The 14,696-nt window shown below is 36.9% G+C and overlaps 1 protein-coding gene across 8 annotated transcripts in view; it reads left to right on the forward strand.

The window, feature by feature from the left end:
- The window catches only part of NEK1 (NIMA related kinase 1), a 209,758-nt gene that overhangs the window by 41,389 nt on the left and 153,673 nt on the right, over positions 1-14,696 (forward strand). For all 8 annotated transcript variants that reach the window (XM_060102678.1, XM_060102680.1, XM_060102679.1 and 5 more), the window contains 6 exons: positions 577-660; positions 3,111-3,178; positions 3,304-3,390; positions 5,369-5,423; positions 7,572-7,772; positions 11,939-11,999. In XM_060102678.1, the coding sequence (XP_059958661.1) occupies positions 577-660; positions 3,111-3,178; positions 3,304-3,390; positions 5,369-5,423; positions 7,572-7,772; positions 11,939-11,999 (556 nt within the window). The remainder of the gene's footprint in view (positions 1-576; positions 661-3,110; positions 3,179-3,303; positions 3,391-5,368; positions 5,424-7,571; positions 7,773-11,938; positions 12,000-14,696) is intronic.

Below are 14,696 nucleotides of genomic sequence, written 5' to 3' on the forward strand. Positions count from 1 at the left end.
TTTTCATGTTTAAAAATGCCATCTACTTGGAATTTTTTTGGTGTTAGGAGTGAGGTAGAAATTCAGCCTTTTTACTTTTAAGTGGCCAGCTCCAGAGTGTGTGTTTTTATGTGATGAATGTGGGGCAAGAAAAAAGTCAGAGTTGTCTTCCAAATTTCCAGCCTAATTTTTTTCCTCTTATGATTTTCACTTACATATATAGAAAAAAAGATATATTTAACAACAAAGAAAAGTCACTTACCATCATACTATACTAAAATATAAATTCCATTTTTCACTTTTCTCTGGAAATTTCTTTCCATATTAATTCTGATTTATAAGAGATGCTTCAGTAGCAGTGTCTTACATTTAAACTTACCATGTGTGCTGCACATAATGTGTCAATTGGCTCCAATATCTACCTAATGTTAGTGACATTAATTACAGTACAGTGAAGTGAAACATTATAGCCTAATTTTTTTAAGGATTTAGTTCCCCTCATCCCTGAATATTTCTGAATGGTTTTAATGATCAAGGAAAGACTACTGTGAAATGTAAATTTTAAAAGAAATGACAGATCTGATTTTTCCCCCCTAGATTTTGGACTGGTTTGTACAGATATGTTTGGCCCTGAAACATGTACATGATAGAAAAATTCTTCATCGAGACATAAAATCACAGGTAAGTTTATTCTGTCACTACTAACTTCTCAGTGGATGTGGACATGGGGCCAGCATTGTCTTGCGCTAGAGTGTTTGAGCTTGGTGCAGTCTGCATCCGACTGTCTTCTCCCTTCACAGTTCCCACTCCACTGTAACCCTGAAGATCACACAGGCGTCGTGTCTTAGGTCTTTACCTGCTTTTCATGTCCTGCTCTTTCATTATGATGGAAGAAATTCAACACAATGGTTGTGTGGAAGGGATTTTTTTTTTTGAGATTTTACATGTTTGAAGATTCTCCTACTTTATATTTTTTTAATTTTTGAAAAAAAATTATTTGCTTTTTATTTATTTATTTTTGGCTGCATTGAGTCTTTGTTGCTTTACGTGGGCTTTCTATAGTTGTGGTGAGCGGGGGCAACTCTTAGTTGCAGTGCATGGGCTTCTCATTGCGGTGGCTTCTCTTGTGGATCACGGGCTCTAGGTGCCCGGGCTTCAGTAGTTGTGGCACACGGGCTCAGTAGTTGTGGCTCATGGGCTCTAGAGCGCAGGCTTGGTAGTTGTGGTGCATGGGCTTAGTTGCTCCGCAGCATGTGGGATCTTCCCAGACCAGGGTTTGAACCTGTGTCCCCTGCCTTGGCAGGCGGATTCTTAACCACTGCACCACAAGGGAAGTCCAAGATTCTCTTACTTTGATGAGAATTTGGTTATCAACTTCTAGGTTGGAAGTTTTCTTACAGAATTTTGAAGATGTTGCCCATTTGTCTTTTGGCTTCTTGTGTTGCTGTTTAGGAATTTGCAATTTCTTGCCCTTGTTTCTTCTCTCTGGCCCATTTAAGATATTCTCTCTGTCCCATGGTTCTGAAATTTCACAGTTTGTGAATTGGTGAGGCTCACTTTTATTCATTATGCTGGGTACTTTTGAGAATGTGTATTTCTTCTAGAAATGTTGTAGAAAATGTTTAGCTATATTTTTTCAAATATTATTTCTCTTTTACTACTTTCACAGTTGTCTCCTGGATTTTTTTCTAGATACATGTTGGAGCTTCTTAATTCGTCCCTTCAAGTGTCTTATTTGTTCTTTCACATTTTATTTGTGTCTCTCTCAGTTGTATTCTACGTGAATTTTTCGACCTATCTTCTAGTTAACTAAATCCCTTTGAAATTTTGTGTAAGCTAGTGCTTTTCTCATCTGTTGACTTTATTATGACTTTTTTTCTCTCCAAGATTTCTAAATGGTTTTTCATATAAATCTGTTCTTATTGTAATTGGGTTTTGTTTCATAATGTCTTGTTCTTTTCAAATGCATATTTATTTCTTCATTTATTTCTTTGCAAGTTTCTAAATATATTTACTTCGAAGTTTTTATTGGCCTGCTTTATAAAACTAATTCTGTCTGTAGTGAATTCTGGTTCCGGTTATTTTATTAGTTGTTTTTCTTTGCAGTAGCTTTCTTCACGTGTATTGGATTCTTTTGTGGGAGATACTTTGTCCCCACAGCTCACTCATCTTTGTATCGAGGTTTCTTTCATGTTTGCCTCACTTGGGCTCACGCACTTCCCAGGGTGGGTAGTACAGAGGGGCTTTGTTTCCTGATGTCAAGGCCGTGTGTCTGTCTTCTTACCTCCTTAGGCCTGCAGCTGCTTATGTAGCCTTGTAGCCCCAGGATGAGTAGTGGGAAGGAGAGGGACTATGGTGGGGTTCCCTACCCCATCTTTCCTGTCTCCCGACCCCTCTGCCTCCTGATCCCATTTCAGACCATTTTACTCCATTCCACTCAACCCTGCCTTGTGCCATCTTTGGCTGTGAGCATGTGCTTGGTTCACATCTGGCTGATAACGGAGTTTAATTCATGTAATCCCACAAACTTCTGGCTCTGCAGTTTGATGATAGAGCATTGGAAACCAGTGGTATGCTTTCTGTCTCTGTGGATTTGCCTATTCTGGACATTTGATACAAATGGATCATATAATATATGACTGTGCCTATTTTAAAATTGGGTTGTCTTCGGTTATTATTGAGTTGTAAGAGTTCTTCATGCTGGATTCCTTGTCAGATATGTGATTTGCACATATTTCCCCCAATTCTGTTTGGGTTGTCTGTTTACTTTCTTGATGGTGTCCTTTGCACAAAAGTTTTTAATTTAATGAAATCCAGTTTATCTGTATTTTCTTTTATTTCTTGTGCTTTTGGTGTCATATCTAAGAAATCATTGCGTAACCCAGTGGCATGGAGATTTACTTCTGTGTTTTCCTCTAGGAGTTTTATAGTTCTCACATTTATGTCTAGAATCCATTTTGAGTTAATTTTTGCTTATGGTGTGAGATAGGGGTCTACATTCATTCTTTCGCATGTGGATATCCACTTATCCCAGCATTATTTTTTAACTGGATTCATTTTTATGACAGAAGTCGTTGACTAAGAACGGGACTGTAGCAATATTTCTGGCTTTTTTTTCATCTCTTCTACAGAACATATTTTTAACCAAAGATGGGACAATACAACTTGGAGATTTTGGAATCGCTAGAGTTCTTAATAGGTAACATACAGTTTTAAACTTTAGTTTGCTATAATGTCTTCAGTGAAATTTTAATCCCTGGTGATGTATGTGTGGTAATGTCTTTAAGTGTCTTAAGCTTCTCCAGTAACTCTCTTTTGTTCTAGTACTGTGGAGCTGGTTCGGACTTGCATAGGGACCCCATACTACTTGTCACCCGAAATCTGTGAAAACAAACCATATAATAATAAAAGGTATTTAAAATGATATTCATTACGTGTTTATTTCCTTTACATCTTTCTCTGTTGTAATGTCTGTATTAACTTTCAGAATATTATTCTAAAATCAGTAATGCACATATGTAAACATATATATACATATGTATATACATTTTTTTAGTATATAATGAGGGAAATTATAAAGCAGCTATTTCACTATCTTGTTGAAGGAACTATAGAATCACTTTATTATTTAAGCTATAATAGGAAATAGAGTGCTTTCTTTGTCTTTCTGTTTGTAATAGTCACTTATTGAATTATCATAGTTAATATTTATTGAACACTTACTATATGCCAGGCACTGTTTTGAATGCATTCTATGCATTAACTCTCTTTATCTTCACAATAACCTTGTGAGTTGTAGGTATTATTCATTCCTCCTTTCCTTATAAAGAAACCAAATGCAGAAAGAGGTAAAGTAACTTCAGAGTCCCAGGCATCTGGCTCCCAAGCACAAATTCCTAATCACTGGGCTGTATTATGGCTAACAGATTGACTAATATGTGTGTTGGGAAGAGGAATTCTGCCACTGAATTCCAGTTACCCTTTATTTTCTCTCATACACACTAATTTAAAAATGCCAACCAAGAAGCATTGGTCTTGATTTCGAAAGCACCCTTAGAAGCTGAAAGGAAGAAGGTGGTAGCTGGCAATAATGCATGTATTCATGGTTGCTATCCCTCTGCCCGCCCCCCCACACCTTTTTTTTTGAGGGTAGAGAGGAAGCTGTGTTTCAGACCCGAGCAGAAGGCCTGAGAACGTCATCCGAGGAATGTATTTAAGATCAGTTTAAATTACAATGATCAGTCAAGTCCATGCAGTGTATTATTAATAGACATTCTAAAAGAAAATAGTATTTTCTTCGAGCTAAAGTAATTTTACATTTTAATGCTGTTTCTGTGTCTTGTGGATAACTCAACTGTGGAAATATTAGTCTTTAAATCTGGAATGGATTTTAATCATCCCTTGGAGAATTTTATGTAAAATTGGTTTTGTGGGAAAAATGCTTTAAAAATGTAATGGATGAACATCATCAATTATACTTTGAGATTCATATTTTCCCAAATGTATTTTAAAGTATTTTATTGATAAGATCATTAGTTTAATGTTTTTGTTTATAGCTTTTAGTTTGTAACATGTACAAGTTACTAAAAGCTTAATTACATTTACATTTTTTTCTTAGTTGAATCTTAAACAGATTTTGGAGGTTACAGGTTTATATTTGTAGATTTTTGTGAGAGTTTGGGTAAAGATAACTTTAGGATTTCAATAATGGGCTTTATTCTTTTTCAGTAAGTTCAGCTTCCAGGAGCAGTGGTTTTGTTTTTCTTTTTTTTGACTTCCAAGGACCACTGTAGCTCTAAATTGTGGGGTTTTTTTTCCTTTTAAAAATAGAAGTAGTCTTTTAGTTACAGAACTATCTGTTTAAGATAAAAGAGCGGAAGAGAGTATGGATAAAGAAGGTAGTGTAACTAAGTCTTTAAATTAGGAGAAAATAAATTAATGTGCTTACATATTTTACTTGGCTGTCACAGATTTGTTTCAGATTTAATTTTAGTAAAGTAATATTTTCTTCTCCATTAAAACAGTATTTTGCTTTTATAGTATTCAAGAAATTGTGGTATTTTGCAAATAACTGAACAAAACATTTTGATTTATGCAAAATAAAACTAAATGAAGCATCCATGAACTTTACTGATTTTTGTCCTTTTACATATTAGATTTCTTTAATGAAACCTTTAAAGTAATTACTTGGGCAACTGTTATGTTTCTAATCTGGGCTAGCTGCTTTTGTCCTTTGGTTACGGTTGTGAGTTTAAGCTTGAAAGGTCATGTTTCATGGAACACAGTTTTGCGAAGCATTTTTATGCTGCTTTTGTCTCCTTTACATTAAAAAACCTTTTAAAGTAAATTCTGATATTTAGAGAAGATCTCTTATTTTTCTCATTTCTAGTGACATTTGGGCTCTGGGGTGTGTCCTTTATGAGATGTGCACACTTAAACATGCAGTAAGTAGAAGTTTCTGAGATACTTTAAAAATTCTGTCAAAAAGTACGTATAATATGTCTGATTTAAAAAAATCATATGCCATCTTTCAGATGACCCTCTTGTGTTAGAAATTCTTCACTGTCAGTTTATAAATTTCTCTTCTTTTCTGAGGTATAAATTTAAATCAATTTTCCCTTAATATGTATGCATACATTACATATACATATTATATATGTTATTATAATACATATATCATACTTTATTCCAGAAAATTATTTCTAAAGACAAATTTGCTGTCTTTTTAATGTTAAATTCACACATGAATTTGATATTTCAGCTTAACAAACTTTATTAATTTCATTATAGCAGTTTTTCTCAAAGCATCCAAATTATTTGAGTTTGGAATTGAAATTATCTAAAGAACATATCTCAGCATATTTGTTGAGGGGGGATTTTATCAATTTAAATAATCTTTAATTCAGGGTATTTAAAATTTTCACTGTTGAGATTCTTCTGAGATGACACATAATTCACCAAAAAGGGGGAGTTCTTGTCCAAAAAGGGGGAGTTCTTGTCCAAAATAGGTTGAATTTTAATCACTTTCCATTTTAAAATCTTTTTAAAAATGCTTCCCCCACTGATTAAGCAATAATATATTTTCATTACAGAAAACTTAAGGGAAGAGATTAAAATATAAGTAAGTGAATAAATATCAAAAGCAATTCTTCCAGCCAGTAGTGACTACTTGTAATATTTTGTTGTTTCCTTCTAGACTTATAGAATAATTTCTAAAATGAGTTTTTGGTTTTTTTCCCTCAAGAGTTTAGTTATATGGTATAAGCACTTTTATAGTTTGTTTTTATTGCCTGATATTATTTGGGGAGTATTTTTCTTTGTTGTGTTTATTCATAGTTGCATACTCTTCTACTGTATTCCCTTAAGATTTTATTTTTCTGAAGGAAAAAAGCATAGACTGCCGAAGTGATATGGCCTGGTGGATATTAGATCTGTACTTTAAAAAATTGGTCAGTTTTTCTGTGACACACAGTCATGTAGGTCTAAATCTACATATTTTTAGAAAGTCTTTTCATTTACAATACATTGTTCTGTCACCATTGTTTCTGTATTTTGGAATTGTTTACCCTTAAGTGGACACATAAAATTAAGTAATTCATTAACCTTTATTTATGAAGAGCTTATCAGTTGAGAGATAAATAAAACTTCATTGTAATGAAAGAATAGAGTAATAACCTATTTCTGCATCTAGGATTCCTTCCTAGATATATAGGTATTTCTAGATGATTGAATTGTACTCAAATCTTAATAAACAATATCATATTTTAAATGCTAGGAGAATTCCACATTTGACAGAACTCTTTTATACTTGGATATAATCACCAGTGCCTAACTTATAGCATGTTTTGTTTTCTTAACATGTGCATTAAGAACATATTGATAGTGTACAACGGTTCTATACTATTTTAGCTGAGATGTCAAAAGCTTAATTTTACTTTCAAAATGAAATCATCTTTTGATTTTAAACTGCCCCACCTCTTTTTTCCCCCCACTTCAGTTAGAGTTTATATCGTGTTTAATCCTAAAATATATATTCCCATTGATAAGGCTTATATTCCCCTTTGGAATATTTGCCACATTGCTGATCCCATGCCTTTTGGGAGCATCACACACTTCAAAGTAATAATGAGCAGTATATAAAAGGAAATTAATCTGTACCTTTATTTATTATATTTTTACCAAATAGTTTTAGTTCTGTAGTTAACTTCTTGTTCTAGTTGCTACAGCAGAGACACAGGAAGGCAGGTTTTAAATGAAGACTACCAGGTTTGCTTGTTTTACCATCTTGATTACTGTTATGTTTTTATAAACTCTTTACTCTAATTGATACCTATATCCCATCTTTTAGTTTTTTGAATAAGTAAAAGTTAATCTGATAGCGAGTTGTACCATTTTACGAGGACTTAGGCTCTCTTTCAGATGTGTTCGTAAATAACCAAGTGAACCTGGCTCTAGAGAGCATGTGCTGATTGAAACTGGGAAGAGGGTTGCAATTCTGTTCTGTATTGATAGGAAAAGTACTGTTTCTCATTGTTGAAACTGACATTTTCGACTTATGTTTCATATATGTTAATTTATTTTCTGGATTTTAGTTTGAAGCTGGCAATATGAAAAACCTGGTACTGAAGATCATATCTGGATCTTTTCCACCCGTGTCTTTGCATTATTCTTATGATCTCCGCAGTTTGCTCTCTCAACTATTTAAAAGAAATCCTAGGGATAGGCCATCAGTCAACTCCATATTGGAGAAAGGCTTTATAGCCAAACGCATTGAAAAGTTTCTCTCCCCTCAGGTATGTTCTTTTATTTTATAGTTAAATTGAACAGTAGGGTTATGGTGCTTGGCTAGGACGTGGCCGCCTCTCTGGAGGAGAGCACGTCGCAACTGTGGGGGAATGCTTGCCTTTACACTGGCGTCAGCTTGCTTTCTGTTCTCACATAGCTCTCCCCTTGCTGTCTGCTTTTGAGCTGTGCATCTCTAGGAGGGAGAACATACCTTCTGTGTTTCCTCTTCACACTTACTGCCAAACTTCTGAACTTCTCATCACCAAATGTGTGGCAGTTTTTACATACCAGGCAGAATTCATTTCAGCCCTGACCCTGTGCACCTGGAGATCGCATCAGATCCCACAGGTTAAGGGCTCCGTCCCTCCCACAAGACCACCCCCACTTCAGAAGCCAGTTTAAGTCACAGGTTGCCACCTGTGCTTCTGAGCGACTTATAAATCAGAGGTTCCCATTACCCTTCCTCTGGTTTGATTAATATGCTTGCTGGAGCGGCTCACAGAACTCGGAGAAACATTTACTTACGTTCACCGGTTTATTATAAAGCATAGGGTAAAGGATACAGATGAGCAGCCAGGTGAAGAGGTGCGTATGGCGAGGTCCAGAAGGGTCCCGAGTGTAGGAACTGGGGTCCCTCTTTGAATGTTCACCGACTTAGAAGCTCTCTGAACCCTGTCCTCTTGGTTTTTATGGAGGCTTCATTAGTAGGCAGGATCAGTTAAATCACTGGCTCTTGGTGATTGGCTCCAGCCCCTTTCCTCTCCTGGGTGGGGGAAGGGAGTGACATTGAAAGTTTTAACCCTCTAGTCAGGTGGTTGGTTTCCCTGGCAACCAGCCTCCATCCTTAGGTGCTTTCCAGATATCATCTCATTAACATAAATTCAGGTGGGTTTGAAAGGGGCTTGTTTTGAACAACAACAGACACTTTTGTGCTCTTCCCGTTGAGGGGATTACAGGGATTTGAGGGCTCTGTGCCAAGAACTGAGGGAAGACCAAGTATATGTTCCCTGACGTCGTCGCCTCAGCGCAGAGGTACTCCTCTGTCTCTTGTGTGCCTCTCATTTGGTTTTCCAGTTTATTTTATTGTGGTAAAATAGACATAACATAAAATGTATTATTGTGACCAGTTTTGAGTATGCAATTCAGTAGTAGTAACTACATTCCTAATGCCGTACAGCGATCACCACATCCGTCTACCTCTTTTCACCTTGGAAAACAGACTCTATACCCATTAACCAGGGACTCCGCTTCCCCTCGCCCCAGCCCTGACCCCCGTCTTTCTGTACTCTGTCTTCTCTGATTTCTGACGGTAAGATTATTGAACACTTCTGTGCTTCCCTTTCCCCACCTGTGAACAATGGGATTGTAAATGTACCTACGTCATGCGGCAGTTGTGAGCATCAAAAGTGACACTGCATGTGACGTGCCTGATGTCTCATACTTAATAAGTACTCAGTATACGCAGTATATGTTAAATCTTATCAGTGTATCGCTTTATTATGCTAATGTAAACATGTTATCTTTATAATTCATAGGATTGTAATTGTTTTTCCTCTAACAGAAAATGATTGGAAACCACTGATGTGTGGGCATTTATATGTATGTGTAATAGATTATTGACTCATGATTCCTCCTCTAGTACTTGCATATAGGTGCATAATAAATATTTGTTGTGTTGAATTTTAATTTGACAGGATTTATCAAAAATCTATATCAAGTCAATTAGTGTAAGTTATTGATATAAATATGATCACCTGAAAGTGGAATTATTTTACGTAGTTTGTGTGGCCTTTGTTGATTTAAATGATCAACAGTGATCATTTATACTCTTGTATAAATCAGATATCTAACAAAATCATAGTTTTATTACTTTTATATGTTTATGAGATGAGAGGGAAGTGTCGTATATCCTCTGGCTTTTAACAGAACATCCGTATGAACAAACAATCTTTAGAAAACAGAGATGTGGATTTAACTGTTACATCCAGGAAAACACATTAGTAAGCAAGAAAGCCAATTAAAATTTGGCGGTTAAAGGCCACTTATATAGGACATAGCTACAATCTCTGAAGTGTGGGTGTCTTACAAGACTCCTTTGTTATAAATAACATTTTCAAGGACAGATTTATGGTGCAGCGTACTATTGTTTTTTGGCAACTACTGGAGAAGAAAGAATGACTGCATTTAATCTTGCTGAATTTCTTTCCCCCCGCATACCAGCAGTTAGGACGTGCAGTCCCAAGGCTGAAGCACTGGAATTCAGTTAGCCAGCTACAAAGGAAAATATTCAAGCCTGATATACACAAAGCCTGTAACATCTAAAGACAAAAGGGCAGATTATGGCTGTTAACAGAGTGTTTGACACACATGCTTACTAAATACATAGTACCCCGTTGCTGTTTATGCACTACTTAGATTTCACTCTTCACGAAAAACTTTCGTTCTTATGATTTTTCTGCTATATATGACTTGTTCAGTACTTTAATGACAAAGTTTATGATACTTTTTTAAGGTTTTAACTTCGAAACAATATGAAGTTTTACTGCAGCATATGAACTGTTATTTTCAGTATCACTATAATATTCTGTACTGTCTTTAAATTTCTTTAGTCCCTGAGTTCTCTCAGTGCCGTCAGCCAGGATCTGTGGGGCATAGTTCTCAGTCCAGCACATCCTGGAGATGTCTTCTTGGATGTGGCTTGATAGATGGTGGACAAGCTCTGGTCCATTAGGAATGTAGGTGCCGTCCTGTAGTGCTTTCTGTGAGGCGGAAGATGTTTTATATCTGCATGTGCAACCTCATAGCCACCAGCTTAAAATGTGGCTAGTGTGGCTGAAGAGCTGAACTTAAAATTTTATTTGTCTTAAATTTTAATCCAAATGGCTACATGTTGGTAGTGGCAACTATATTGGACGCCACAACATAGGAATTCCACAATTTTCTTGGATTCCACGTCCCATCTCTCAGTTCACATGTGCATTCACGCAGGGGAAAAGACAGACTCACACTCAAATTTAGGGCAAGGTGGAGATCATAAAGCATGTCTTCCATGAAAAAGAAAGGAAAAAAAACCACACATGTTCAGAAGAGAAAGCACACTCACACAGCTGGCTCCCAGTTGCCTGTGAAGCAGACTTTTCATGCAGTGGTTCTCAAACTTTAGCATACATAAAAATTACCTGGAGGACGCTGCTGAATCCCACCTCTGTTTCTATTTCAGTAAATCTGAGATGGAGCCTGAGAATTGGCATATTTTATAAGTTCCTGGTGATGCTGATTCACTGATACTATGAGGCTTTGAGAACTGCTCCTCTAGGGATCCCTGATGGGAAAGGCGACCATCTCAGCTTCTGGCTTTTTGCCTGTTGGAGTTTCTGATCCCTTCCACTGTGGGCAATCTTCCCTTCACCACCCCTGTGTTCTCTCGAAGAAAAAGAAAATTCACTTGCCTTTCCCTTCTTTGCCCAGTAAGAAAAAAAGCAGGCCTAAATCGACTTAGCAATTATATTGTTGCTAACATAATTTTACATTTAAAGAGGGAAAAAATATAGTGGGTAGGGTGAGAAAGTTACTTGCAGGAAATACTAATGATTTCTGCTTCTGAAAATAAGTAGTGGAGTGTTGTAGTAATAGTAAAAGGAGATAACTTTTAAGTCATGTAATAATATTCAAATATTTATCCAGTAATATGTTTACAATTACATATTAAGATCGAAAACTCATTGGAGATGCTGAGAAGATTCAGAGTAAAGTTGAAATAACTGAGAGGTTAATCCAGGGGAGGGATAATGAAGTGATTCTTCAGCAGTTTTGAAGTAGATGAGGGAGACGGATGCACCTCAATACAGAGGTTATTCCAGATGGAGGGCAGTGTTGTTAAATCGCCGAAACTCAAAACAGGCAAGGCAATGTGCAGGGGCCTGGGGGGTGCGTTTTGTTAATTCGAGAAGAGAGCTTGTCCAGAGAAATAATAAAAAGATATTGGTAAGACTGGGGAGAAGGTAGCGTGAGAGGAATTTGTTGAATGGATAACTTGGATTTTAGTACAGTTTATTTGGCAGCATAATTGTGACTGAAAGAGGGAAAAATGTGTTCTGATTAATGGCTAGGTGTTTTTTTTTAATTTGGTAATTTAACATTTTTTCTAACGATTTCCCCCATCTTTCAATTTAAGCTTATTGCAGAAGAATTTTGTCTAAAAACATTTTCCAGGTTTGGAGCACAGCCTATACCAGGTAAATGAAATTTAATATGAATCCTTTCCCCTGTTTGCCATAATCAGTATACTAATTATACTAGAGGTATTTGCAGATGTAGTAAGTTGGGATAATCCAGAGGAAATGCATCTTTAAATTTTTTATGTTATATGGCAATATCCAACACTTTCTGATGAATTCATAACAAAATTTACCTTTATTATCTGCCTTATTTAAATGAATTCTATTTTGAAATCTGTCTTATTCAAATGTTCAGCTCATATTCTGAGAACATCGTTAGAAAATGTTATAAAATGCCCTAGTTAACTGCAAATCTTTATGTTAAATAATTTTCTTTGAGAAATACTTAATATTTATGTAAAATAATTTTCTTTGAGAAATATTTAGTATTCTAGAATATTTTAAATGTAAATCAGTGTGAAGTCAGGCACCTTAGTAAAGATAGATTTTCTTTTAAATATGGCCAGCAGCGGTGGAGCATTTGTAGGGCTGTGAGTGTGGTTATATATTATGTTTATGTATGTAAGTGTATCTCTGTGAGAGGGAAATTACATTTTTTCTGCATGGAATGATTTCAGAATGGGTTTCTTAAATCAGTGGAAGTCATTTAAGATTTGAAGATTGTGTTGTTTTTCAAACATAATGCTTTGCATGTTCTACTCCATTTTGAGTATGAACACATTAATAAAAATAAATCCTGTATCATAAAAGCGAGTCCGTATCAGCTGGACGTGGAGTAACTGTGTGTTCTCAGGGAGGCCAGCTGGGTTAGCTCTTCTTAGACACCCTGGGGCTCATCCTCTGAGACTGGCAGTCCTGGGAGATCAGGTCCACTTGGAACCAAGTTCACGAGACAGACCCAGGGCAGGGTCAGCGTGTTCCTCCTGGCGAGGAGTCCCATCTTCCTCCAAACCCTCCTTGTCACACAGGCAGGAAGGAATCCCCGTGTCAGCATGTCTTCCCAGTGGGCGAGCCTCCTGGGAGGTGGAGCGCAGGAGCCCTGCTCTGCTCTGGTGCGAGGAGCTGGATGGAGGGGGTGTGTGATGGCGAGGCCCTACCCTGTGGGCCCCCTCCCCGTGGGCAGGAAGCTTCCTCCTGCTGGGAGCCTCGCCTCAGCAGCCAGACGAGTCACCCTCCCTCTTCTCTGGGGAGTGTTTGTGCTTTTGTGCCTCTTGCCCCTTTTCTGGGACACACAGTATTTCTTTGGTTATGTTAATACACGTAGCCAGGTTGCAGCGGTGTGACTTTGTATGTCTGTCTTCCGACTGGAGCTTACAGTTGAATTTTCAAAGGGGAAATTTTTTTTCTCACATTTCCTAGTTCCTGTTCTGATACAGTTGGAGTATGTGTTTGGAAAAACTTACTGTACCACACTGCGTCTCAGATCTTCCACACACATTAGTTGTGAATCTCTAAACTGCCAATCAAATGGCTTATATCATTTTTATTTTTGTAAGAGTTTACTAAATTATATGAACAGTATGTGTTCATTATAAAAATTAAAAAGAAGAAAAAAAAATACCCTAATGTTAACACAGACTGTTACATTTGGTATATTTTTTTCCATGATAGGAGATGCATAATGATTGAAAATTGGGGTTGTGTTATATAAACAAGGGTTTGTTTCTTTTAATTCACAGTATTACATGTTGATCATTTTTTAATACAATTAAATATTCTTTGAAGAACAGAGTTTAATGGTAGTATTTCCTCGTGAACTCCGAGGTAATTTTTTTCTCCATTCCCTTCTTAAAGAAGAAGCGTGCTTGTTGGCAGAGGTTGGTCACGTGGCTCTAGGACACAGTACACCCCTGGGGTGGAGGGCAGGCTGAGGGAGGAGTGGGGCGGAGCCGGGGGAGGGGGTCTTGGAGGAAGGGGCTCCAGGAAGGCTCCCAGCAGAGGAGACTCTTTGACCTCCTCTAGTATCTTTGATGGCCGTGTGGTATAGACTTTCTTTTTCAGATGAGACTGAATCTTGTCTGAGCTTCAATAAAAGTTTAATACGGAATAATGCAGGGTTTACCCTTGTGTATACATTTTTGTGTTTCTCTGATTATTTCTTTAAAATCAATTCATAAACGTTGTTCTTTTTTTTTTTTTTCTTTTGGCCACACTGCGCGGCTTGTGGGATCTTAGTTCCCCAGCCAAGGACTGAACCCGCACCCCTGGCAGTGAAAGCATGGAATCCTAACCACTGGACCGCCAGGGAGTTCCCATAAACATTGTTCTTGATATAGATTGCTCTCTGGAAACTTTGACCAGTTTGTATTCCTACCAGCAGTGCATAAACGTACTCATTTCCTGGGACCCTTAGCTATAGAGATTCTTTTAAGTACTCAATAGGTCTGTAGGTGTAGGCATTACTCAGACTATATATGAAGCAAATATTAAAGTGCTCATAGTGATGGAATTAATGTTTAGCAGTTGCTCTTGAGGTTTATATTCTGATTTCAAAAGTAATTTCTAAGACATTGAATGTTCTTTTTAAAGTTTATTTTTAACAGCTTTATTGAGATATAATCCGCATACCATTCAGTTCTCCATTTAAAGTCAACAGGTCAGTGTTTTTTAGTATATTCACAGATACTTGCAGTCATCATCCACAGTCAGTTTTAGGGACGTGCTTGTTCTGTGTGAGAAATTTCAACATGTGAGAAATCTCAACAAGTTAGCTTCTTGCTTCTTTCAAAGAGTGGCTTTAGTGTGGAATAGCCC

The sequence above is a fragment of the Mesoplodon densirostris genome, chromosome 6, assembly GCF_025265405.1.
Source record: "Mesoplodon densirostris isolate mMesDen1 chromosome 6, mMesDen1 primary haplotype, whole genome shotgun sequence".
Lineage (NCBI taxonomy): Eukaryota > Metazoa > Chordata > Mammalia > Artiodactyla > Ziphiidae > Mesoplodon > Mesoplodon densirostris.